At 37.9% G+C, this 27,852-nt stretch overlaps 1 protein-coding gene across 1 annotated transcript in view; it reads right to left on the bottom strand.

The window, feature by feature from the left end:
- RSF1 (remodeling and spacing factor 1) overlaps positions 1 to 27,852 on the bottom strand; it is a 172,378-nt gene that overhangs the window by 11,517 nt on the left and 133,009 nt on the right. The window contains exons 7-14 of the mRNA XM_011938967.1: positions 25,959 to 26,165; positions 21,061 to 21,165; positions 18,699 to 18,778; positions 12,714 to 12,768; positions 11,310 to 11,419; positions 5,180 to 5,247; positions 3,884 to 4,091; positions 2,145 to 2,365 (exon numbers count right to left, since the gene is read on the bottom strand). Coding sequence (XP_011794357.1) covers positions 2,145 to 2,365; positions 3,884 to 4,091; positions 5,180 to 5,247; positions 11,310 to 11,419; positions 12,714 to 12,768; positions 18,699 to 18,778; positions 21,061 to 21,165; positions 25,959 to 26,165 — 1,054 coding nt within the window. The remainder of the gene's footprint in view (positions 1 to 2,144; positions 2,366 to 3,883; positions 4,092 to 5,179; positions 5,248 to 11,309; positions 11,420 to 12,713; positions 12,769 to 18,698; positions 18,779 to 21,060; positions 21,166 to 25,958; positions 26,166 to 27,852) is intronic.

Below are 27,852 nucleotides of genomic sequence, written 5' to 3'. Positions count from 1 at the left end.
AACTCCTGGCCTCAAGTGATCTGCCTGCCTCGGCCTCCCAAATTGCTGGGATTACAGGTGTGAGCCACCACGCCCGGCCTAAATGTTTTATACTTTTTTAGAAATAGTCCTTATTGCAATTGACCTACAGCTACCTTGTCAGGTACACAGTTGCCATGACTGCTCTTCTTGGTAGACGGCTACCACAAATCCGCCTCCTGATAATCTGCTGTTCTACGTGTGGCTATAGTCATAATGTATTGCAGAGGTTAAGCCCTCTAACCAAAGAAAACTCATGAATCTGTTCCACATAAATACAGAACTCAAGTTATACTTTTGACTTTTCTCCATAAAGAATACAAATCTGCTAAATAAAGTACACAGACCTAAACTTGCAAAGCACTGCTAAATAGCATTGTTCTTGTCATCTCTGATCAATAAACCAGAGTGAGGCTATTGCATTATGTCACTGCTGTTTTTCAGAATGTTAAATTCCACCAAAGTACTATATTCAAGCTTGTTATTCTTTCATGGATTTCAAACATTTCAAAATAGCTTGCCAATAGGTTGAAGTGGTTCTCATTGGCCAAATTTCAGACAAATGGAGCCTAAATAGTGATGGGAATGTAGTATATCCACTGATCAGAATAAGAATCCCTGAGTATACGTTGACATAAATAAATAAACATACGGAGGAGAAGGGAAATGTTCTTCCTTACAGAACAACAATAAATAAATATAACAGACATGACAGAGTTAGAATTATCCACAGAAACTAAAACTAGTAGGTGAAATATAAGGAACAGGATATTTAAATAGTCCCAAATTCCCACAAATTACTTATTAATTATAAGGAAAAATAATAAAGAGACTCAGAAGATGCAACATTCTCTGTGCTATTCCTGCCATAAATGCGTAATCTGAATCTTATCACAAGGAAACAAAAGAAATCCAAACTGAGAAACATCTTACAAAACAACCAGTATGTACTCTTTAAAAATATCAAGATCAATGAGACAAAATTTGAGTAACATTCCAGATTAATAGAGACTAAAGAGATGTGAATAAACACGTAGCCCTGGAATGGATCCTGGGTTAGGAAAAGAATAAAAAGATATAAAGAATAATATGGAGATACTTGATAAAAATTTGAATGTGTACTGTTAATTAGGTAATAGCATTATATCAATGTGAAAATATCTGAATTTGGTAACTGCACTGTGGTTATGTAAGAAAATGTCCTTGTTCTTAAGAAATAATCACTGATAAAGCGGCATGATATTATCATCACTTATTTAGACAGTTTAGGAAAAAAGATAAATAAAACCAAAAAACCCCCACAAAGATTGCCAGAGTCTGATACTCATATCTATGGTTCTTCTCCAGTAAGATGACACTTATCCAGTAAGTAAATGCGTGCTCCAGTAAGATAAGCACGCATTTCTTTTAGTGGTTGAGCCTCTATTTACTCACTTAATAAGGATAAGCATACTCTATAACAACATCAACTACCGTTAATCTGTAAAAACTATTCAACACTGACTGTGGTCTAAATGAGAATTAACTTATATTCTTCTCTCTCCAACAGCTGGGCATCTGATGGAAATGTTCACAGTTTATTGAAAATGATTTCCAAGAAACCCTATGAAGATGAAGGTTTAGGCATGGAAACATTTGACAACCAAGGAGTCATCACAATCCTACTAGGCATCTGATATGAAGTTAATATGTCAATCTGTATGTATTTTCTCAGATGTGCTTTCTATGAGAAAAATTTAGTCAGAAATAAGTCTTAGGAACAGAATTTTAAGAACTCTTAACTCCAGCAGTTGTAAGAATTTGTTGAGCTGGCCGTTGTGCTGGCTCGTGCCTATAATCCCAGCACTTTGGAGGCCGAGGCGGGCAGATCACCTGAGGTCGGGAGTTTGAGACCAGCCTGGCCAATATGGAGAAACCCCATTTCTAAATACAAAATTAGCCGGGCATGGTGGTGCATGCCTGTAATCCCAGCTACTTGGGAAGCTGAGGCAGGAGAATCGCTTGAAACCGGGACGCAGAGGTTGCAGTGAGCTGAGATGGTGCCATTGCACTCCAGCATGAGCAACAAGAAAAAAAAAAAAGAATTTGTTGAGCTGAGGTATCATATGGATACAGATTATTTTTACCAGAGTCTCTACTATTCTCCTCAGATTCCTCCTCTTCATCATCATCGGAATACTTTTTCTTTGGGGTCTTTCTTCGCAAACGCCTGCTCTGCCTCATTGGCCGAGAGGGGTGTCGCCTCAGTCTACGGCTACAAAAGTCAGTGTCACTGTCATCATTAGATGGTGGATCTTCTTCACTTTCATCTGGGTTTTCATCAGACACAACAAACTCATCTTGAGATCTGTCCAAGAGAAACCAGATAAAATACAATGGTATTTAGAAGAGTGAACCCATTTTTTAAGAGTACTAAGTTCAAATTCTAGTGAGCCCAGTGAATCATTAAGTATAGTGCAACATATCCAGATAATTGTATCAAATGCCCTATTTATAAAATGGGGAAAATGTTTTGCACCCTATCCTCTTAGGAGGGGTTGTAAAGATGAATTAATGTTGATTTCTGTACTGCTTTGACCTCTTGAGATGTCCCCCATGTTAAATTCAACATATTCAAAAGTGAATTCATTATTTCCCAATCTACTTCTCTCTTCTGTTCCCTGGCCTGGTATTTGGCGCCATCACTTATCCAGTAACTCCAACCAGAAACGTGGTATTTATCCTAACTTTCCCCTTTACATTGATCATATCTAATCAATTACTAATTTCTCTAGAGTCTACCTCTTAAAAGATAATATCTCAAACCTGATCTCTTCTGTTTTCAGCTTTTTCATACTCACCTAAACTACAAAAGCAACTCCATAAATAGTTTCTCTAATATCTGGTCTCATTTCCCCTCAATCTATCCTCCAAATGAATGCCAGGATGAATCTTTCTGAAGCATAAATCTCATATTAATTTTGTGTTTAAAACCCTTCACTGGTTTTTGTATAATTTTCAGGATAAAGTCAAAACACTTATGCATGACTAATAAAACACTCCCTAATCTGGTTCTTTTTATTACTTTGCCACATCTCCAGCAGGGCACTCTCTACTTCATCCCCTTATTCCTGCTATCCTGAGCCAACAGGAGTTTCCCAAACATTCCATGACATTTTATGGCTTGCTGTCTTGGACATAAAACTTCTATGCTTATAATACCTTTTTCTTACCCTGCTTTTAGTCCCACACTTGTTGATTCCAAATATTTATTCTTCAAATTTCAGATCAAGCTTTACTTTTACTTTAAGCTAACTTTCCTCTGTACCCTAATTTATCTTTCTCTGTATTTTAGTAGCAGTTATGCAGAATGACTTTTTTTTGTGGTTTATAAGCTTGTTTCCTCTTCTAATAATCTGAAAGGAGAAACTCTGCAGTATTGTTTCAATTCCACCTCTGCATAGAAGCCTTTCTTGATCTTCTATACTGGATTACTTGTCCCAAGTCCAACTCCTATGAGTCATGAGAGGATAATATCTAATTACTTATTTATTTTTCACATAGGACTGGAAACCCCTCATGGACCTGGCAGAAGGTGGCAGAGGTACAGAGAAAGCCCTTGACAAATCAAAGTTTAATTGTAGTCAGTAAAATTTAAATATAATTTTGAATGTTAAACAACCATAAATCTATTTTCTGTTCTAAATTTTAAAAACAAGCCAAAATTAGTATTCTTGAATTTGCTTTAAATATCCTGAAAATAAACAGAGCTAGCCTATGGACATGAAGAAGAAAACCCTCATTACAGCACGGGCAAGCCTCTCTGCTAGTCCAGTCCTGTTCCTGCTGGTATCTAGGGATTGGGGTCTAATGGGAGACCACGCACCCATCACTGATCTTGAATTCGTCCTCGCTCTCTTCTTCATCCAGGTTGCTATCACTGTCCAGATCGTTTAACCGCCGGCGTTTCTTCCTTCGAGCAGCAGCTGCCCTCTGGGGTCGTTTATTTTCTTTTCTTTCTTCATCCAAAATAGTAGAGATGTCTTTCCCACGATGACCTGTGATGGTGGAGATATCTTTTCCTCGGCCAACTCCTGAGTTTGGAGGAGGGAAGTTCAGGGGGAGAAAAATATGTGTTTATTAAAAGCTTCCCTTTAATTTCTAGAGACAGTCCTTATTCATGCTTAGCAGCTCTTCATTTCTTTATTTTCTTCCTACAAATATGCAGTTTTCTCATGACTTCAGCTGACAGAGGTCTCAGAGTTTTAGCATTCGTTTATCCTACTGAATAGAAGTTTACTATGTAGGGAACCTCTTGTTTTTTAAATTTTTATATAATTCACACACCATAATATTCACCCTCTTAAAGTGTGCGATTCAGAGGTTTTCAGTATAGTCACAAAGCTGTGCAACCATCACCACTAACTAACTCCAGAACATTTTCATCACCCAAAAAAGAAACCTCATACCTATGAGCAGTCACTCAAGAATCTCTTCTTGAAAGCTGTCTTTTGGACAAGGCTTTAGAAAGAGGCCAATAGAGTTTTTAAAAACAGTGTTTGCAGGACAGAAAAAGTGAGAATTCAGCAGCAAAGATGTAAACAAGACAAACATTCCTGGAAAAGCCTTAAACGACCTACTTATCAATCTTTTCCAGAGTTTTCATAATAGCTAAGTAGAAACCAGAATGTTCCATATTGGAGCATTGGCTAATAGTGCTTTAATTAAATTACCTTCAAGTTCCTCTATTTTAATGCCACTTACTGAAGACTATGAAACTAAGAAACCAATTTTTAATAGGTTAACTTAAATTTTGGTTTAAATTATTTTGGTTCTGATTATCCATAATTGTTGAGACTTTGTAGTCTCAAAGACAACACAAAAGTTTCCTCAGTTTTCTATATGGAATCAGAAGTAAATTTTTTAACCTATGTAGGAACATCAATGTTATATATATATCAGGTTGTAAAAGAAAACTGCTTTAAAAGTAATTAGTAAGATCTGAGTCTATACATTGACACTGTGTCCACAAATTACTCTAAATCTGAGACCACTAACATCAGTACTAATCATAATACACACTGGGAAAGAGAATAAAAAAATATGCTCACTGTCCTAATTTGGCACCTGAATGAACTTCTTGGCAGAGTTCTATGAAGAAGAGAGAATGACAAACACATACCTCCTCCATCGGCCTCTTTGATATCATCTTCAATAGCTTCATCAATTGCTTCATCAAACTCATCAAATCTAAAATATATACAATGATCACATTATAGCCTGTCCTGGTTTTTTTTGTTTGTTTGTTTAATTATTTTTATTTATTTATTTATTTTTGAGATGGAGTCTTGCTCTGTCACCAGGCTGGAGTGCAGTGGCACCATCTCGGTTCATTGCAACCTCTCCCTCCCGAGTACCTGGGACTACAGGCATGCACCACCACACCTAGCTAATTTTTGCACTTTTAGTAGAGATGGGGTTTCACCATTTGGCCAGAATGGTCTCTATCTCTTGACTTCGTGATCCGCCCGCCTCGGCCTCTCAAAGTGCTGGGATTACAGGCGTGAACCACCACACCCAGCGGCCTTTTATTTTTAAAGATTACCTTTAGCAGATGTCTGTTACTGTCTGATTGTTTATGTCCCCTCAAAATTCACATGTTGAAATAATAAATCTCAAGGTGACGGTATTAGGAGGTGGGGTCTTTGGCAGAGCCCTCATGTATAAGATTAGTGCCCATATAAAAGAAGCCAGAGAGAGACCCTTTGTTTCTTCCACCATATGGGGTTACAGTGAGAAGATGGCCAGATAATCTACAAAGGAGAAGGCCTTCACTAGGCATTAGGTCTACCCTAAAGAGCCCCTTCATCCCTTCTGTGATTAAGAACACCCTAGAAGGTGCCATCTATGAACCAGAAAGCAGGACCTCACCAGATACCATACCTGCCAGTGCCTTGACCTTGGACTCCCTAGAACCGTGGTTAATAAATTTCTGTTGATTATAGGTTATCCAGTTCAAGGTTATTTTGTGACAGCAGTCAAATTGGACTGAGGCAATGTCAGCAAAGATTTTTATAAAGGGCCAGATGGTAAATATTTTAGGCTTTTGAGACAATGCAGTCTCTGTTGTAACTACTCAACTCTGCTATTGTAGTGCAAAGCAGCTACAGACAACATGTAAGTAAATGATACAGATGTGTTTCAATAAAACTTTATGAGCATTAAAATTTGAATTATAGGTAATTTCCATATAATTTTCACAGGATATTATTTTTCTTTTGATCCTTTTTTTCAAGCATTTATAAAAACCACTTTGAGGTCACGTTGTACAAAAACTAGAAGTGAGCTGAATTGGGCCCACAGGCCATAATTTGCCAACTCCTAATTATACAAATCACATGGCAAAGTAAGTAAAATAAAATTATAGTTCCATAAATACTATTAAGTCCTAATAATATGTCTGGGCACAGTGGTTTACATCTGTAATCTCAGCACTTTGGGAGGCCAAGGCAGGTAGATCACTTGAGCCCAGGAGTTCAAGACCAGCCTGGGCAACATGGTGAACCCCTGTCTCTATAAATAATACAAAAAATTAGCTGGGTGTGTGGTGTGTGCCTGTAGTTCCAGCTACTTGGGGGGCCCAGACAAGAGGATTGCTTGAGCCTAAGAGGCAGGGGATGCAGTAAGCCGAGACTGCACCATTGCACTCCAGCCTGGGGGACAGAGTGAGACCCTGTCTCAAAAAAAAAAAAAGTCCCAATAATAGGGCTATATTATTACTGCTATTGAAAATTATATTATTACTAAAATTCATACATGAAAGGTTAAAATTTTAGAACTAGGTAAAAGTACTTCTTGAAGCTGTTTACCTTGACTTAAAGAAAAGGATCAAGACTAAAGGATTCCTAAGATTTCTTCACATATAAAATGCCTTTTACTTCAGGGCTCAGCCAAATCTCAAAACAAGTTATGAAGTAACGTGTGTAAAACTATGCTAAAAATGGTAATTACTAGCCATGTGTGGCTATTTATATTTAAATTCATTAAAATTTAAAATTCTGTTCCTCACTAGATATAATTCAAGTATTTAATAGTCACATATGGCTATGGCCACTGTATCAGACATCAAAGAAACAGAACACTTCCATCACCAGAGTATATTATATTGAAGAGGGTGGGATTACGAGCACACAATGGATTAACAACAGCATCAAAACTAAAAGCTGGGGCTGGGTGCAGTGGCTCAGCACTCTTGGTAGGCTGAGGCAGGAGTATAACTTGAGCCCAGGAGGTTGAGACCAGTCTGGGCTATATGGTGAGACCCTGTTATCTACAAAAATTAAAAATTAAAAACATTAGCCAGGTGTGGTGATGTGTGCCTGTAGTCCTAGCACTTTGGAAAGCTGAGGCAATAGGACTGCTTGTACACAGGAGTTTCAGGCTGCAGTGAGCTGTGATTACGCCACTGCACTCCAGTCTGTGTGACAGAGTGAAACCCTGTCTCAAAAAAAGAAAAAAAGACTAAAAGCTGGAGGCTGGGAGTGGTTGTATACACCCCTAGTCCCAACTACTTGGGAGGTCGAGACAGTAGGATGGCTTGAGTCCACAGTCCCAACTACTTGGGTGTCTGAGGCAGTTGGACGGCTTGAGCCCAGGAGTTGGGAATCTGGTGTAGGCAACATAACAAGACCCCATCTCTAAAAACTATAATATCTGGCCTTCATAGTTAGAATATATAATTTCAAAGGACTCACAAATTTCAGATGGAGAGCTCTTTTACAATGTAATTTTTACTGGCTGCATAGTATCTCATCTTACACATATACCATATTTAGTCAAAACAGTTTATTTCCAATTTTTCACAACTGCAATATTTTGAGAAACATTCTGGTAGCAGTAGTGCGGATTTTTCCTAAGTTCTGGGAAAGTAAAACTCAGCACATCCATTCATTAGGGTAGAATAGCAGATACAGATAAAGCCAGATGCCAGATGCAAAGTTAACTGAAAACAGCGTTTGTCCTGAGGACAGGGTGCAGCTGTAAGGTGGCATAATAACCTATTTCTTTGAGTGACTACTTTCTTACCGAGAAATCTGTTTGCTAAAATCAAACACCATCAGAACTTCAGGCATCTGAAACTATTTCAGAAAGAATGAAACATTCCACGCTTGCCTTAATGATAATCTAAGTAATTTTTTTTTTTTTTTTTTTTTTTAGACGGAGTCTTGCTCTGTCGCCCGGGCTGGAGTGCAGTGGCCGGATCTCAGCTCACTGCAAGCTCCGCCTCCCGGGTTTACGCCATTCTCCTGCCTCAGCCTCCCGAGTAGCTGGGACTACAGGCACCCGCCACTACGCCCGGCTAGTTTTTTGTATTTTTTTAGTAGAGACGGGGTTTCACTGTGTTAGCCAGGATGGTCTCGATCTCCTGACCTCGTGATCCGCCCGTCTCGGCCTCCCACAGTGCTGGGATTACAGGCTTGAGCCACCGCACCCGGCCATCTAAGTAATTTTTAATGCAACTAAACAGTCTTGATTTATATCCCAGATGCAGATAAAAGATAATCAGATAAAAGATTTCTGAACACAACACTCCATGTATCTATATTCCCTTGGTCTTGGTTGTCTCATCTGTGATGGTGGATTAACATAGATTATCCCTTTAAGCTCTAAAATTATATACGAGTAAAATAGGAATTTAGGGTAAACTATGTTTTTTTGTATAAAATGTATTATGTAATGCATTTATTTTATACTCTACCTAGTTCCAAAATGACTGACATATTACAAAACAACTCAAACATGGTATGTATTTCATTCATACATGCTTATGTGCAATTTCCTTCCTTCCCTCCTTCCTTCTCTTCCTTTCCTTCCCTCCTCCCCGCCACCCTCTCTCTTACAGAGTCTATGATGCCCAGGATGGTCTTCAACTTCTGGACTGAAACGATCCTCCTGCCTCAGTCTCCCAAAGTACTGGGATTTCAAGTGTAAGCCACCATGCCCAGCTAATTTATGTGTAATTTCATTTGTGAGAAACACTAGGTGAACGCAGAAAACTGCACCTAGCTGAACTGAGTTGCACAGCAATCTACAAAACACACATACCCAAGACATCTACCAGTAACATCAGTTCACTATGTGTTATAAACTATAGCCTTTTGCATGTGATGTTATATTTTTCTGATTTCAGATAAACCTCCTTCTGCCACCACACCATAATTTACAAACTGCAATTCTCTGCTTCCACAGACAAGCTTCAGGTCTTTTCTCAGTATAAAATGCCATAGGTAATGTAATATTTATGTATTTCTTACTTATTTAACATATGTCGAATGGTGCTCTCACTTTTAGTATATTCCTATCTTTTTTAATGCATTGCCAATGAAGTCTTTAATGTATGTCTCTAACCCCATGTTTTCCATAATCCCTATGGTTTTTCCTGTATAATTTTGCACAACATGGTGATTTTTAAAAATACATGTTATGTTGCAGCAGAACTGACTTTACATTTGCACTTTCCATCTGTCAGCTTTGACTTCATACATAGACAAGAATACTTTTTATTTTTTGAAGTGTTTTTTTTAAAGACTAGGATGGGCACTATTCCCGTGTACATGAGATTTTACCCTAACTGATTCCACCATATTTTTATAAAGTCTTAACACTAACAATAGAGGCAAATTCCTCCATGATTACTGATGCAAGTTTATAAATAAGAAGCAAGTTCAAAGTTAAGAGTTTTATAAAATCCACTGTTTTCCTTTTCCATTTCCAGTTATTCAAGTTAAAAAAACTGCTTTGGTGTTATCCCAGATTTTAGAAGCTGTAGGCCGAAAAATGATTTAAAATAACTAAAATCTAATTTATTTATTATTTGAATGAGACAGCATGATTTAGTGGAAAGAACACTAGACTGGAAGATAGGGTTTTAGAAGATAAGGTTTCTAGGATTAGCTACTAACAATGACCACGGAAAAATCTCCTTTTCTGGTGTCTTTGGTGTTAAAAGGTAAACCAGGTAATATTTACTGATTCTTTCACTAGGTACTAACGAAGCATTAACTATCTGTCAGCACTATGCTAGGTATAGGGGACACAAGTCCATGTAAAAGAGACATGGTCCTTACCTTCATGCTAACAATCTAGTGATGAAGAAAAATGTTAGTAAGTCATCACAACCACACTCATTACAATTATAAGTGCTTTCAGGGAAAAGAACTGGTTGCTATGAAGGCATATAATGGGGGGATTTCATATAGAGGAGGTTAACAAGCTAAAACTGAAAAGGAAATTGCAGGTAAACAGTATGTACAAAGGGACTAAAAGGAGATGCAGCAAATGCAGAGAGTGTAAGGGAGAATGTGATAAGACAGAGTTGGAGAGGGAAGTAGAGATGAGACTATGCAGTGCCTTACTGGCCTTGTTAAAAGTATCAATGCCCGGCCAGGTGTGGTGGCTCACACCTGTAATCCCAGCACTTTGGGAGGCTGAAGCAGGCGGATTACAAGGTCAAGAGATTGAGACTATCCTGACCAACATGGTGAAACCTCATCTCTACTAAAAATACAAAAATTAGCTGGGCATGGTGGCGGGCGCCTGTTGTCCCAGCTACTTGGGAGGCTGAGGCACGAAAATTGCTTGAACCCGAGAGGTGGAGGTTGCAGTGAGCAGAGATGGCGCCACTGTACTCCAGCCTGGTGGCAGAGCAAGACTCCATCTCGGAAAAAAAAAAAAGGAACAATCCTTATCCCAAGAGCTATGGAAATCTGACAAACTATATTAAAGCAAAAGAGGATGACATGAACAGATTTACATTTGGAAAAGATTACTCTGCTCTAAAATTCTATGACTAGGCTGGGTGTGGTAGCTCATGGCTATAATCTCAGCACTTTGGGAGGCTGAGGAGGGCAAATTACCTGAGGTCAGGCGTTCGAGATCAGCCTGGCCAACATGGTGAAACCTGTCTCCACCAAAAATACAAAAGAAATTACCCAGGCGTGGTGGTGGGCACCTGTAATCTCAGCTACTTGGGAGGCTGAGGCAGGGGAATCACTTGAACCCGGGAGGTGGAGGTTGCAGTGAGCTGAGATTGTGCCATTGTACTTCAGCCTGGGAGATAAGAGTGAGACTCAGTCTCAAAAAAAAGGAAAAAAAAAAAGAAAAAAATTCTATGACTAAAGATGGAAGGCAAGAAATATATATATACACCTGCTAATAATCAGCATGATAGGAAAAGCATATACTTCTGGATCATGCTGTGTACTTGCAAAATAAATCCTCTTTCACTGTAGACATTTCCACACATTTCATACCTGTAACTTATACATTTCCTTGTTCTTGTTGACCTCCTTTCAAGCAAGTTTGCTTTGGATTTTTTTGAATCTTTTTTCTTTTCTTCTTGATCTTCAGAAAAGTCTGGCTCCTTAAAAAGTATGATAATAAGCATCGAGGTTATTCCTTATGACAGAACAAAGTTCCTGGGGATAAACAGTTTTGTAATCTCCATCTAGATAGCACATGTGAAAGGTCTGAAAAAGTTTGAGATGATTCCCTCCAGAAGTGAATAAACTTGAGTTTATTCACTGAGTATACAGATTAAAAAGAATGCTGGTGATTAAAGGATGAAATCCTTCTGTATTAAAATTCTTATGCTTTTGTGAGTTTACAACCAGTACTTGTTTTAAAACAGTCATGATGAATTTATTCCACTGATATATCTTTTAACAAATAATTAAACTTGCAACAGAAGATGTTCAACAGGTATGCTGCACGAATGAAAGATTTAGAAGAAAGGGGTTGCTACTCAAGGAAATAACTTGACAGGCCATTTAAACTTGTGATTTAATTAAGCCGTAATGAAATTACTTTTACACATTTTTACAAATTACAAAAATTTACAAACTATGTAAATTACAAAACCACATTATATGCACTTTCACTCATGATATATACACCTTAGTCATAAATTAGACTAACAAATGCAAAACAAAGGTAATCCTTCAAAAAACCCAAAAAGTGATGAACAATACAAACTGAAGTGTTCAACAATCCCCAAAGTAAAAATTAAAAATCAAATCTTTCCTAACTATTCTTTAGTCATTTTACATAAACAGCATGCAAAACAAGCTAACAACACATTATAAAGTTCAGGGTAAAAACAGGAAACATACTCCAAAGGTAAAAGCTGTAAGTTTAGTTTAGATGTGATATCGCATTTTGGAGTTACCTGCATACATAAAATTTCAATCATGAGGGATTATGGGTGATTTCTCAAAGGTCTTAAATTTCCATTTTTAATACTGGTATATCATAGATTTAAAACCACCGTCCAGGCGCAGTGGCTCACACTTATAATCCCAGCACTTTGGGAGACTGAGACGGGGGGGATCACCTGACGTCAGGAGTTCGAGACCAGCCTGGCCAACATGGTGAAATCCTGTCTCTACTAAAAATACAAAAATTAGCCAGGTGTGGTGGCGGACACCTGCAATCCCGGCTACTCAGGAGGCTGAGGCAGGAGAATTGCTTGAACCCAGGAGGCAGACACTGCAGTGAGCAGAGATTACGTGCCATTGCACTCCAGTCTGGATGACAAGAATGAAACTCCTTCTCAAAATAAATAAATAAATAAAACCACTAACATTACATAAGGTGGGTAAAATTTTGGAGCATTATGACAATCTCCCATTTAAAAATATTACAAACCAGAAACTTACTTGTGGAGGAATGATGTTTTCAATACTGATACCGACATACACCAAGCGTTCTTTTCTTTAGGTGAAAAACAAACAAAATACATGAGATTTGCTGAAAATAAAATTGTTACATAAACATCACGAATACACACAATGTTAAAATTACAATTTCATGTTAATAGTAGAGGGTAAGTCACAGAAATGTTAGCTATTATTTACTTATTTATTTAGAGATAAGGTCTCACTCTCTTGCCCAGGCTGGAGTGCGGTGGTGCAATCTCAGCTCACTGCAACCTCCACTTCCCAGGTTCAAGTGATTCTCCTGCCTCAGCCTCCCAAGTAGCTGGGATTACAGATGAGCGCCACCACAACTGGATAATTTTTGTATTTTTAGTAGAGATGGGGTTTTGCCATGTTGGCCAGGCTGGTCTCAAAATTCCTGGTCTCAAATTCCACCCACCTTGGCCTCTCAAAGTGCTGGGCTTATAGGCGTGACCACTGCTCCTGGCCCATGTTAGCTATTAAGTATAAAACTTTAATATAATATTAGTATGTGTGGGGAGCTCAACATTTCCTAGGGTTAAGATAACAATATAACAATATCTTTCAGAAATGACTTACATTGGTCAAATAAAACCTATAACCAAAATAAGACAAGCAACTTCATAAAGAGTTATGCTATGACGAGTTGATATGATTAGATGGAAAGCCACCTTTGATTAGACAAATTAGATCTTTGCTATGCTGGAGAAAGTTTTTAGTAATATTTCGGGTGTATGTATTAACATTTATAATCTCATGGTAATAAATATTGTTATAAAAATTATGTAAACAAAACCTTATCAAGGTCCCAGTGAATGACACTGAGACCATTCATTCCTTCCTGTTGAAAGAGAAAAAAGCAATGCAGACATATAGCTCTGCTCTAGAAGGCCATAACTGAAGATAACTATAGCCAGGAAATGAAGACTTGAGCCAATGACATCTCCATAGTTTCATTTCCAAGAAACAAACTTTTGCTGATTTAAATTAAATTATATATAAAAAAACAGCAGGATGGCTGGGTGTGGTGGCTCATGCCTGTAATCCGAGGCACAAGGTCCCTTGACACTAGGAATTCAAGACCAGCTGGGCAACATAGTGAGACTCCTGTTTCTATAAAAATTAAAAAAATAAAAATTGGCCAGGTATGGTGGCACACACCTATTGTCCCAGTTACTCAGAAGGCTGAGATGGGAAGATTACTTGAACTCAGGAGTTTGAGGTTGCAGTGAGTTTTGATCATGCCACTGTACTCTAGCCTGGGTATCAAGAGTGAGACCCTGTCTCTTATTAAAAAAAAAAAGAAAAAAAAAAAATGCAGGTGTTTTCCCTGGTTCTCCCAAAGTTAATCCAATTCAAGGACAGCTGAGCTCTGACATGCCTCTGTATGTTAAATTGAACTGAACTGAAATAGTAACCATTCTGTCTCCCTCTGCTTGTAATGTTCCTTATATAAGGATATTAACGTATCCAGCTGGCTAGGTCTTTTAGAGTGCAGCCTTTAGTGCCATTCTAACAAGAATATTCATGGTCTTTTTAGAGATAGATTGTGATGCTATTAAAACCAGTATGTTTAAAAATCATTCAGTGGACTTCTAAAAACATCACAGAGCATCACACCATCAGGTCTGTAGACAGTTGCTGGTCAGCCACTAAATACTCACTGAAATTTACATCCATCCCTCTTTTCCACAAGACTGTAGAGACCTCTAAGGTAAAGACCACATTATATACTTCCTCATTTGATTACACTCATTGGCATAAAGTAGGTACCCAATACATGTTGCTTAAATGTTGAACGAATGCATAAACAAGGGTTGCTTAGGGAGTAAATAGGGAGTAAAATGCTCTTGTATTATGACACAGGGAGTAAGTATGGCTCTAAGCTGCTAGGATGAATGCTAAATAAGTTATTTCACAGATTTTTTAGAAGTGAATATAAGTGCTTACTTTAGAAAACTGAACGACGATGGCTAGAATTTACAGCTAGTATTTATTTTAGAAACACATATTTTGCTGTTTAGAGCTCCTAAGATTCATATATACATGTGTGTATACATGTACACACACACATACATGTATTCTAGGAACTATAAACAGCAACAGCTTTGTTAACCAGATTATTAGGGAGAATCAGCAAACACCAACAACAATTGGTTAACTGGCTCTGTGCCAGACTTGTCTTCCTGTAATAGTAACTTTCCTCTCCTTTCTATACACAATCTGAGAACTTAGTATGTGATATAAAGTCATAATTACAGATGTCCTCTTAAAGGATGACATTTAAAGCTGGGTGTGGTAGCTCATGCCTGTAAACCCATAGTTTTGGGAGGCCAAGGTGGGCAGATCACTTGAGGCTAGGCGTTCGAGACCAACCTGGCCAACATGGCAAAACCCTATCTGTACTAAAAAATACAAAAATTAGTCAGGCGTGTGGTGTGTGCCTGTGGTCCAAGCTACTCAGGAGGCTGAGGTGGGAGGATCGCTTGAAGGTGGGAGGCAGAGGTTGCAGTGATAGCACCACTGCACTCTAGCCTGGATGACAAAGCGAGGCTCTGTCTCCAAAAAATAAAAAAGATGCCATTTAAATAAAGAGGATTACCTAGAGTAGGAGAGAAAGTAAAGGAACTAGTAAATTGGAGACAGTAACATAAACAAATATTGTGGCATACTTTAAAACATAAATTTCTAAAAATCAAAATATTTCATAATTGCAGTGGCACATCCGATAGTATATGAGGCTGTTTTCAAAATTTTTCACCAGGCTTTTATACATATAAATGGTATATGCATCAAAGGGCTCCAAAGAATAAGCAGATAAGACATTCTTAGTGGTTTACATTCTTGGCTTTTAGAAAGAATACATTCTCAGCTGGGAGTAGTGGCTCATGACTGTAATCCCAGCACTTCGTGAGGCCAAAGTAGGTGGATCACTTGAGGTCAGGAGTTCAAGACCAGCCTGGCCAACATGGTGAAATCCCCGTCTCTACTAAAAATACAAAAATTAGCTGGGCATTGTGGTGTATGCCTGCAATCCCAGCTACTCGGGAGGCTGAGGCAGGAGAATCACTTGAGCCCATGAGGCAGAGGCTGCAGTGAGCTGAGACTTCACCACTGCACCTGAACTCCAGCCTGAGTGACAAAGTGAGACTCCATCTCAAAATAAAACAAAACAAAACTCTCTTCCTTAGTGGGTAAGCCTATTAGCTATCTACATTTTTGAGACAAGTCAGCTTCAGGACATGGGAAAACCACTAATTTCTGAAAAGGATAAGCAGATTTGAGCAAGATGGAGGCAAAGGAAAAATCTAGTTTTTATTTGTGATTTAATTTAAATATTTTTAGTTATATCTTTTGCAGTGTCAAAAATAAAAACAAGAGAAACAGCACATGAAAATAATCCTAGTAATTTCATACAGGATCATTCTTTATTTTTAAAAATGTTCTTGGAAGATATTCCAAATATCTGAAACACAAGCAGTTTATGGAAATAACCCAGGGTTTAGCTGGGTGTGGTGATGGGCACCTGTAGTCCCTGCTACTTGGGAGGTTGGGGCAGGAGCATCCCTTGAGCCCAGGAGTTCCAAGACCAGCCTGGGCAACATAGTGAGACCCTGTTTTCAAAAAAAAAAGAAAGAAAGAAATAACCTAGCATTTCTCAATTCAAAGTACTTTTATGTCCTAGTCAATTTGAGAGATTAACTTGCCTTTAAACTAAGTAGCATCCATTACGAGCCAGAGTGCTCAAACTGGGTAGTAAAAAAAAACAAAACCTTTAGGTTCTGGAGGCCGAATCCATTATTATGGTTCACCTTTGCACAAGGTAAAGTGAGAGGATCATGGGACAAGCTGATTGCCTTAAGGCAAGCTAAATTTGGAGGGCAAGTCTGAGTCAGGGGATATAAGGTAAAGCAGTAGCAAAGGAAGGTAAAATCAGGAGATAATACTTAGATTTCCTCAATCATACTCGTGTATAAATGGGCATCAAGTCCTACAGATTAATCCTCTGAAAATTCTCCCTAACACCTTCACCTTATTATCACAATGCCTGGCCTGATTCAGGCCTCTCAGGTTTGCTATTCCAACAGTCCCAACTCTAATTCATTCTTCTGTTACCAGAGCATTTTTTTCTGAAATAAACATATACTTACCTATGTCTCCTTTGATGGCCGCCCCACTTACTATAGAGAATAAGTCAAATTCCCCAGCCTGGAGAGCTATTCGCAATTTGGCCTTACTCAGCTTTTACAAAAATCTATCTACTACCACTCATCTACTATCACTTTTACACTTTGCCTTTGTTCATGTTTGTGCTCTTTGTCTGAAATATGTTCATCGGTATAACCTGAATTTATCTTCCAATGCCTCTCCTGAGAACCCCAAATCCTATGGGAACTAAAATGCTCCTCCACCATGTTCTTGTATTGCTTTTAATATACCTCCACTTTTCTACTTTACTGTATCATTGGTTCATATGTCTGTATTCTCTAATAGAAGGTGAGTTCCATGTAAACAAGAGCTTTGTTTTTGATCTTTCTTCTTCAGTTTGGTACACAGTAGGTGAAAATGAATGTTTAGAAATAGATTAATTAAAGAAGGTACAAATAAATATAAACTATTGTCCTGATTATGAATCCCCTTTTAAAGATTAGGCTCAAGTTCAGTCTTAAGAACTTCATCTAAGAACCCTTCCCCAGGCTGGGCAGGGTGGTTCACACCTCTAAACCCAGCTCTTTTGGGAGGCCGAGGTGGGTGGACCACAAGGTCAGGAGTTGGAGACTAGCCTGGCCAAAATGGTGAAACCCTATCTCTACTAAAAATACAAAAATTAGCGAGGTGTGGTGGCGGGCACCTGTAGTCCCAGCTACTCAGGAGGCTGAGGCAAAAGAATCACTTGAACCCGGGAGGAGTGAGGTTGACGGGAGCCGAGATTGTGCCACTGCACTTCAGTATGGGTGACAGAGCGAGACTCCGTCTCAAAAACAAAACAAAACAAAACAAAAAAAGCCTTCTCCAATTGCTTTAGACCACCATCGCAATGCTATATTGAGAAGAGGGCATCTCTTATAGTTAGTAGGACACAATTCAGCATTTAATACTCTTTATTTCACCAATGTTAGCTGTCCACCCAAGGAGATGACAGGGATAACTAAATTATAGATCAGTTCTTACAGTTTTCTTGTATTCTCTACAATACTTAGTTATGGACACACCCTCCACAATACTTGGGCCAATATTTATTCAGAGAAGGTTCTGACAAATACTTCATTCATTTATTCATTTATTTTGAGACAGAGTCTCACCCTTGCCCAGGTTGCAGTGCAGTGGCATTCACTGCAACGATTCTCCTGCCTCAGCCTCCGAGTAGTTGGGACTACAGGTGTGCGCCACCACGCCCAGCTAATTTTTGTATTTTTAGGAGGGACAGGGTTTCACCATGTTGGCCAGGCTGACCTCAGGTGATCCGCCTGCCTTGGCCTCTCAAAGTGCTGGGATTACTGGCGGGAGCCACCATGCCCAGCTAGTTCTCATAAATACTTCAGATCAAAAGTTGGCAAACATTTCCTGTAAAAGGAAAGATAATAAGCATGCAAGCGTGGCAGGTCATAAGGTCTCTGTTGCAACTACTCAATGCTGCTGTCGTAGGGCAAAAGCAGCCACAGACAATATATAAACAAATAAGCAAGGTTGTGTTCAATAAAACTTTATTCACAGACAATAAAATTTGAGTATCATATGATTTTCATGTGTCATGGAATATGATTCTAGCTTTTCCCCCCAATCACTTAAAAACATAAAAAACATTCTCAGTCAGCAGGCAGTACAAAAACCAAAAGCAGGCTGGATTTGGCCCATAGGCCACAGTATGCCAATCCTTGTTTTAGATGGATCCATTTATCCATACAGTGAAACAATTCTGCTCTCATATTCCCAAACAAAACGTTAACACACATATAAAAATACCTTCGTTCAGCACGCTCTTTCTTCTTTAAGGCAACATCCAAATCCTGCAACTGTTCCTCTAATTTTTCACAGAGCAGTTTCTGAAGAAGCAAAATAGATAAGGGTCATTTTAAACAACTTTTAGCAATCATTTATTACATACATGTTAACTTCATGGGTAGTATGCTCTGAGAGCTGGAAAGGGACCACACAGTAAGTGAACAATGAAGCTTTTCTTGTGTTTAATCAAATAAAAGGTGCCTCAGCATCCTTTGAACAGAAGATGAGCACAGTACCTTTGAAATAAAGCACACGTTAAAGAAACATACAGCTTTGCCAAAAGAAACGCATTCTGTATCTATCCTACTGGCAATCATCAATGTTTAAAATAGCATTTGGTTCGATATGTGTATGCAACAGTGATTATACTTTTTAAAAAAGATTCAAAGATGTTTTAAAGGGAGAAGGTTATATGTACGATAAAACATAATGATGCCAAAAACTATTTTTTAAAAAAAGAGACTGGGCTGGTGTGAGTGCAGTGGTATTTACAACTAATTGATCACAACCAGTTACAGATTTTTTTGTTCTTTCTCCACTCCCATTACTTCACTTGACTATCCTTAAAAAAAAAAGAATGGCCGGGCGCGGTGGCTCAAGCCTGTAATCCCAGCACTTTGGGAGGCCGAGACGGGCGGATCACGAGGTCAGGAGATCGAGACCATCCTGGCTAACACGACGAAACCCCGTCTCTACTAAAAAAAATACAAAAAACTAGCCGGGCGAGGTGGCGGGTGCCTGTAGTCCCAGCTACTCGGGAGGCTGAGGCAGGAGAATGGCGTAAACCCGGGAGGCGGAGCTTGCAGTGAGCTGAGATCCGGCCACTGCACTCCAGCCTGGGCGACAGAGCGAGACTCCGTCTCAAAAAAAAAAAAAAAAAGAGACTGGAAAAAAATATACAAACAATGCTACACAGTTACTGAGTCAAAACAGAGCTGAAAAATGTAATTGATAATAAAACTGTGCTAAGCCACAGAAGTCCATTTCACAGAAAAATGCATAAAGCTCATTATTTTAATTTAATTTAATTTAATTTTTTGAGACAGATCTCACTCTGTCACCCAGGCTGGACTACAGTGGTACAATCTTGGCTTACTGCAACCTCTGTCTCCCATGTTCAAGCGATTCTGGTACCTCAGCCTTCTAAGTAGCGGGGATTACAGGAGTGTGCCACCATGCCTGTCTAATTTTTGTACTTTTAGTAGAGATGGGGTATCACCATGTTGGTCAGGATGGTCTTGAATTCCTGGCCTCAAGTGATCTGCCTGCCTTGGCCTCCCAAAGTGCTGAGATTATAGGCATGAGCCACCACGCCTGGCCAAACTTTTATCATTTAAAAAAAAATAATTATTACTACTTTTAAATTTTTTAGAGATGGGGTCTTGCAATGCTGCCCAGGCTGGCCTCAAACTCATGGCCTTGAGTGATCCTCCTGCCTCAGTCTCCCAAGGAGCTGGGACTATAGCTACGTGTCACCATGCCTGGCTTAATCCATCATTTTTTTTTTTTTTGAGACAGAGTCTTGCTCTGTTGCCAGGCTTGAATACAATGGCGTGATCTCGGCTCACTGCAACCTGTCTCCCGGGTTCAAGCAATTCTCCTGCCTCAGCCTCCCGAGTAGCCTGGACTTAAAGGCGTGTGCCACCACGCCTATATAATTTTTGTATTTTTAGTAGAGAGAGGATTTCACCATGTTGGCCAGGATGGTCTCGATCTATTGACCTTGTATCCACCCACCTTGGCCTCCAAAAGTGCTGGGATTACAGGTGTGAGCCACTGCATCTGGCCTAATCTATCATTTTTAAGGCAAATGAAAGTAGGTTTGTGAGAGAAAAGTAACCAATGAGCACAATAGCACAGAAATAACCTGATTCTTCAGCTTCCAAAAGAAATTTGCCTAAGATAGAAGAGAAAGAGAATCTATGTTTCTCCTAACCCTGATAATACCATCTACAAAACTACTGACAAATACAAAGTAGGCAGAAACCAAAAAAGAGGATGAAACAAAGTGATACATAGGAAGAAACATATATCCTTCCTTCTACATATCTACACTTGGTGCTTTTTGTGCTTATAACGAATACAATAAAAAAACCGTTCATAATTTTACAAAACATAGAGGGCTTCTGATAATTGCTTTGGAAAAAAAACAGAAAGGAAAACCTTAAAGCTGTTAATAAAAGGTAGAAATCTAAACAGAGGTAAATACTATTTACACATTGCTTTGAAGGTTAAAAATATTCATTCAGTAGCTATTAAACAGTTATTATTAATTTGAGTACAAACTCAAACACTAGGAAAGCAGAAGTGGGAGGGGTCTTACATGTTGGCAAGGTGGGCAGAACCATTCTCCATCTGGGATGATCATCAGAGGAGGGCGAAGGCAGGCAGTATGGTATCCACTATCGCAAGAGTCACACAGAAGAATCTGAAATAACCACACTGACGTCAACCTATGACTAAAATTAAATGACTCTTAGGTTAAAGACATTTCAATATTTCTGAGTACTATACTGCAAAGCATTCTTTATTTGCGTAAAGCTAATAAATAAAAAAGCTCTGATGATTAGGGATCTGACATACCAATACTTATTTATTTATTTGTTTGTTTGTTTGATGCAGTCTTGCTCTGTAGCCCAGGCAGGAGTGTAGTGGCGCAATCTTGGTTCACTGCAACCTCCGTCTCCCGGGTTCAAGCCACTGTCCTGCCTCAGCCTCCTGAGTAGCTGGGACTACAGGTGCCTGCCACGACACCTGGCTAATTTTTGTATTTTTAGTAGAGACGGGGTTTCACCATGTTGGTCAGGAAGGTCTTGATCTCCTGACCTTGTGACTCACCCACCTCGGCCTCCCAAAGTGCTGGGATTACAAGCGTGGGCCCACCGTGCCCGGCCCATGCTAATGTTTTAAAAAACTTTAAAAAAAATTAAGCTACAAAATTTAGTTAAAAATAACAAGTCCTTTCTGACCTAGAGTTAGAATCCTTTTTCATTCAGCATATAGCCATAAAGGCTATAACAACATATTCTTTATAACAAAATTTTAAAGCTCAAGTATCAAAGACTACCCTACTACACAGAATTTTTAAAACACAAAAAATTTCCATTTTAAACAGCATTTCAATTACTTACCTGTAAGAAACACTCATGGTTCTTTTTACCATGTAAATTCAAATAAGGAAGAGAATGAGGTATAGAAAAAGAATACAACTACATTCAGAACCGTCATGATATAATACAAAGGTTCGTAACATCACTTAGTCTTACAGTTGCTTTATCGGTATTTGAGTTTAAGAGGACCAAGGTCTAAAACTTAACATAGTATGCTCGAAAATGTTTAACTTAAAAGAAAACCTTTTATTTTTAAATAATTTTAGATTTACAGAAGAGTTACAAAGATGGTACAAAGTTCTCATATACCCTTCACCCAATTTTCAACACTGTTACCTCATATAACTATGGTACATTTATCAAAACTAAGAAATTAACATCAATACTATAAACTAAACAACAGGCTATTCAGATTTCACAAGTTTTTCCACTAATGTCTTTTGTTGAGTTTGAATCTTGGATATCACATTGCATTCAGTTATGTTTTGTTAGTATCCCCCAGTACATAACTGTTTCTTGATTCTTCTTTGTTTTCCTTGACCAACAGTTTGAAGAGTACTAGAGTAGTCAGATATTTTTGGTAGACTGTCCTGAAATTTGAGTTTGTTTGATGTTTACTCATGATTAGACAGGGGTTCTGGGTTTTGGAGAAGAACTCACAGAGGGGAAGTGCCCTGCTCACTGCATTGTATCAGTGGATTCATGTTATCAATATGACTTACTACTGCTGGTATTAACTTTGGTCACTTGGTTAAAGTAGTATCTGTTGGTTTTATCCACTGTAAGGTCACCTTCCACACTCTATTCTCATGATAAGTACAGCCCACACTCAAGGGTAAGGGAATTAAGTTTTCTATAAGTATGAGTATCAAATAATTTGTGGATATATATTAAAATCTCAATAGTAATAAATCAATAAATGACTTGGGGGAAATGCACTGAAATTATGCCAATATCTTCTGTCTCCTTAGAGTTCTGCTCACTAGTTTTAGCAATCGCTGGGATTTTGCTTGCAACGATTATTACTGTGGTGTTCTGATGGTGATTTTCTATCTCCCTTATGCCTTCTACATATGTTATTAGGAATTATTCTGTAAGGAAAATAAGTCCCTTCTTCCCCACATTTGTTTATTCAATTATTTATATCAATATGAATTAATGAATATTTATTTTAGTCTTTGGGTTACAATCCAAAGTTATCATCATTTAATTTGTTGTTGGAACTGTTCCAGCCATGGACACAATGGAAGCTCTTTCAGCTTGTCTCTTGTGTTCTTAGGACTTGCCTGCCTTTCTTTCTTTCTTTTTTTTAAAAGTACTTCCTTACTTTCTGGCACTACAGGATGTTTCAGGAACATCTTGTATTTTCCACGCTAAGCCTTAGAACCAACCATTTCTTCAAGAAGCCCTAGCTCCTTTACTGGATAATGGTACTTTGAGACCAAGATCTGGATGCTCTGAAAGCTCATTGCTACTGGCAACTACTTTTCATCTCTCTCAGAGGACAGCGTTAAGAGATATATGTATGTATACGTATACACATATATCTTTCTGTGCCTATATTAAAATAAACATGGAGTTCATGCTAATATCTTTAGTTCTAATCTACCATCATAGGGTTCATCATGGCTCCTATTATCTGTGCTTTCTTTATTTGCTCAACCCTAGTACAGATGAAGTTTCTGTAATCCTAACCTGTACCATGGGTGTGGGAGGAGGCACACCATTACAATGCATCACCACTTGCTCCCAATACCCAGGGTTTGGTAGTTACATTAGTATTATACTGCCGGTATACAGTTGATTACATAGGCACATGCGGACTAACCTGGCCACCTAAATCCATTTATCACATAGTTTTATAAGACATAATCTAAATTTCAAATATCAAAATTACAGGTAAACTTTCAGAATTTATTTCTAATGTGAAGATTGTTTCTATTCTGCAGCAAAGTTAAAGTCTCACTAAATAAATACTACCATGTAAGATTTCCAAGTCTCAGATAATAATCTATTTATTTTGACTAAAACATCTGGAAAATCCCTTAAAGTTCTATATTCATTTATACATTTATTGCTTTTCTGCTGTTAAAGCTCAATTAAGACAAGGACCGTGTCTTTCTGACTCAGCAGCATATTCTTACGATTTAACATATAATAGCTGCTTGATATTTTGACTTGACGTTTATCCTTAAGCACTTGGCATAAGAAATCTACCATATTTGGGATCTTCGGTTTCCAGTGTCATTCACAATATAATTTCTGCTCACCCCATTTTACTTCTCATTTCTTCACATCAGTTCCTTACAGCAGTCATTGATGCCTTAGGTAAAATGCACTCTTTTAGTTTAAAGGGACATTAGAAAATGGTAAGGAGAGAACACAAGTGTTGCTTTTTTTCTTGATTTAGAAGGCAGAAAAAGACTACCATCTCAAATGTCCTCTTGGCCTTTCTCTGTATAAAAATATTGATTTAAGTTGCATAGACCTTGATGATCATAAAATGCTTAGAGGAATCTTCTCAGCATAATTTCAACATCTATTCTTCCCAGAGCTCAAGTCATTCCCTAGTTTTTACTTGAGCCCTTAAAAACTATTGGGTTATGATAAACTTCATTGATAACACATTTAGTTTCCAGATACGATATTAACAGTAAGAAAGAAAAGAGTAAGTAAACCAGAATTAACTTTAACCCAGCACATAATATGTATCCGAAACGGTGCTAGGCAACTTTATATGAGCTGTTAAAAAAACGCCCCTCAGAAGTATGTGGTGTGAGTCACACCTTACAATAAAGAAATCAAAATATAGAGAAGATAGCTCCTGATAAGTGGTATCCTGATAAGTAGGATCTGAATTCAGGATGTCTGGCCCTATGCTTTTCCCATCACATCATAACGCCTTGCAGGAAAAAAGAGCCTGGAGAACCAGTCCTTAGGAATTTTCCAAACTTTAGAGGATCTCAAATGTTTCTGGTCCACACGATTCTACTCAGGTAGAAACATCTTTCTTTATATTTTCTTCTACTTAATAGCTGGAGTTTGCCTTTAAAGTAAAATCTATTCAAAAGAACAGCACAGGTACATAGAATTAGGTATAACAAGGCTATTTCCTCAACAGACTCACTTATGAACTGCAAATTATATATATATTATATATATAGATATAGTATATAAAATAGATTAGATATTGATTCTCCTGATTCAGGCAGCCTTTGAAGCACTTACTTCCTGGGGAAAAAAGCTCCCTATAAATGCAGTACGATTCTTTTTGGAATATATCTGGTCTATGATTTATCTCTTATAAATTAAAAAAAAAATTTTTATGTTAAAAAATTTTAGTGGGTATATAGTAGGTGTATATATTTATAGGGTACAGTGATGTTTTAATAAAGGCATCTAATGAGTAATAATCACATGGGGTTACTAGGGTATCCATCACCTCAAGCATTCATCATTTCTTTATTTTAGAAACATTCCAATGCCGCTCTTTTGCCATTAAAAAAATTTAAAGCCCTACTACATTACTACTTGACTTACATGTTTTTATAGGAAGGCAGTAAGACCTTCAGGCCTAATTTACTTAAAGCTGGCACTTCAAAAATATCATTATAAAGTTACCTATTTATCTTACCTATTTATCTATCCAACCATCCATGAGACAGGGTCTTGCCACGCTGCCCAGGTTGCATTTGAGTTCCTGGGCTCAAATTCTCCTACCTCAGCCACCTGAGTAGCTGCAACTACTGGCATGTGGCCACCATGCCAGGCAGAAATACCATTATAAAGTAATTTAAAGAGAAAGAAGAAAAACTTTAAAAGAACAAACTAAAAATACTTGAATACATTCATCAATTTGTGAGAAGAGATTGAGCTGTATTATTATGTAGAGGAAATATCAATGTATAAGCTAGGTAGAATGAAAGTAGGATCTTGATCGCTGGCCTTCCTAGAATTAGGTTGTATGAGAAACAGAAATAAAGGTTACTCTGTAGCATACAAGTTATCATTAAGAAATTCCAACCATGATAAAACTCAGAAGAGTTAGCTGCTCTGGGCAACCTCACCATGTCTGTGACATGAGTATTGTTCATTTATATCAGGTACATACAAGCTCAGGATGGTTTGGAAGGCCACATTTTTTGCATGGTTCATCATCATCTGCTAGGATGGCTTCTTCACTTTCCTTTTCCTCTCCCTCTTCTGAGGCTGCAGATGATTTTTCACTGTCAGACCCTTCACTTTCGTCATTGCTGGAGTATTTCCATCTGCCACGTGTCCGAGAACCAGTCCATCGAACTTTGCCTTTGGGTTTTACCTTGTATAAAATAAAAAATTGGGATAATTTGATATAAGAATGTCTTTTAAAAATCTCCTGATTCCATGTCCATTGTATAATATTCAGCCAATATACCAAAAAAAGGAGAAAATTATTATCATCTCATCATCAGATATAGCTATGGTTAAATTTTGGTATATATTTCCACTATTTTTTCTAATTTTTGTTTTCTTTTTTCTTAAAATTGAACTATAATGAACATTTGGTCTTATATTTTTCCTAGTCATATTCTCCTAACATTACTATAAATGCCATTACATAACTGTTTTTATCTAATCCTCTACTAGACATTTAGGTAGTTGTTTCCCATGTTTTTCACTTTCATCAACAATGTACTGTATCTTTATAAATATTTTTACACACATCTCTGTGGTTAGGATAAATTCCTTGAAGAGGATTCTGGGTCAAAGGTCATGCACATTTTAAATACTTTATAAGAGAACGATGACTATATTCTCACATATTTTCATGTAAAAATTTAAAATCCTGTATTGGAGATAAATTTTAAATTTTAAATAAGCCAGAACTGCATTAAAAAAATCTTGACAAAAAAATATATACATTCAGAGAACAAATTTACAATGTGATTAACAGCTTTTTATTGTTTAGTTTTTTACTCTTTCAACTTGTATTTTAGTTTATTCCTACACTATAGGTCTCCAGCAAAGAACAAAATTAATTCTAACAACAAAAGAGGAAACTTAAAAAAAAAATCACTAAAAATTCAGTATTTCAGGGAACACAGGATCACTTACAATGAAAAATGATCTGATTGTTTAAATAAATTAAAAAGAAAAGTAGCAATTTTGATTATGAAAAATTCCCATAGACTAGCAAAAGACTTGTAAAATATTTTGCTTAAAATAACAGGGTCATAAAAAAGGGAATTCTGATGAGTAACACCAATATTAATGAGTAAAATGGGGAAAATAGGCACTGTCATACACTGGTAATAAGATGCTATATTAATGGGGCCTTTTTGGAGGACAATGTGGAAGTAGCTATCAAAACTTAAAATATACATGTCCCTTGACCCAGCAATTCCAATTCTAGGAGTCTATTCTAAAGAAATACTCACTCATGTCCAAAAGGATCTTCAATGCAGCACTGCCTGTAATAGTGAAAAATTGGAAACAACCTAAATGTCAATCAGTAAGTGAGTGATTAAATAAACTGAGGTATATCCACACTATGGAGTACTGTGTGGCCATTAACAAGCAAAAGTATACTATACTGACATGAAGAATTCAGAGACACTTTAAGTGAAAAACTCACAGAAAAATGAACATATTTGATCCAATTTTTAAAAATAAGTACATATTTATGAACATCCACATAAATGTATGAAAAAGGACTGGAGGACCAGGCGCGGTGGCTCATGACTGTAATCCTAGCACTTTGGGAGGCCAACGTGGGCGGATCACCAGTTCAAGAGATAGAGATCATCCTGGTTAACATGGTGAAATCCCACCTTTACTAAAAATACAAAAATTAGCTGGGTGTGGTGGCTCGCACCTGTAGTCCCAACTACTTGGGAGCCTGAGGCAAGAGAATCACTTGAACCAGGGAGGCAGAGGTTGCAGTGAGCCGAGATCGTGCCACTGCACGCCAGCCTGGCAACAGAGCAAGACTGTGTCTCAAAAAAAAAAAAAAGGACTGGAAAGAT

The sequence above is a fragment of the Colobus angolensis genome, unplaced genomic scaffold, assembly GCF_000951035.1.
Source record: "Colobus angolensis palliatus isolate OR3802 unplaced genomic scaffold, Cang.pa_1.0 Scaffold179, whole genome shotgun sequence".
Lineage (NCBI taxonomy): Eukaryota > Metazoa > Chordata > Mammalia > Primates > Cercopithecidae > Colobus > Colobus angolensis.
Note: the sequence above shows the minus strand (reverse complement) of the source record. Positions and strands in the feature narration are given on the sequence as shown.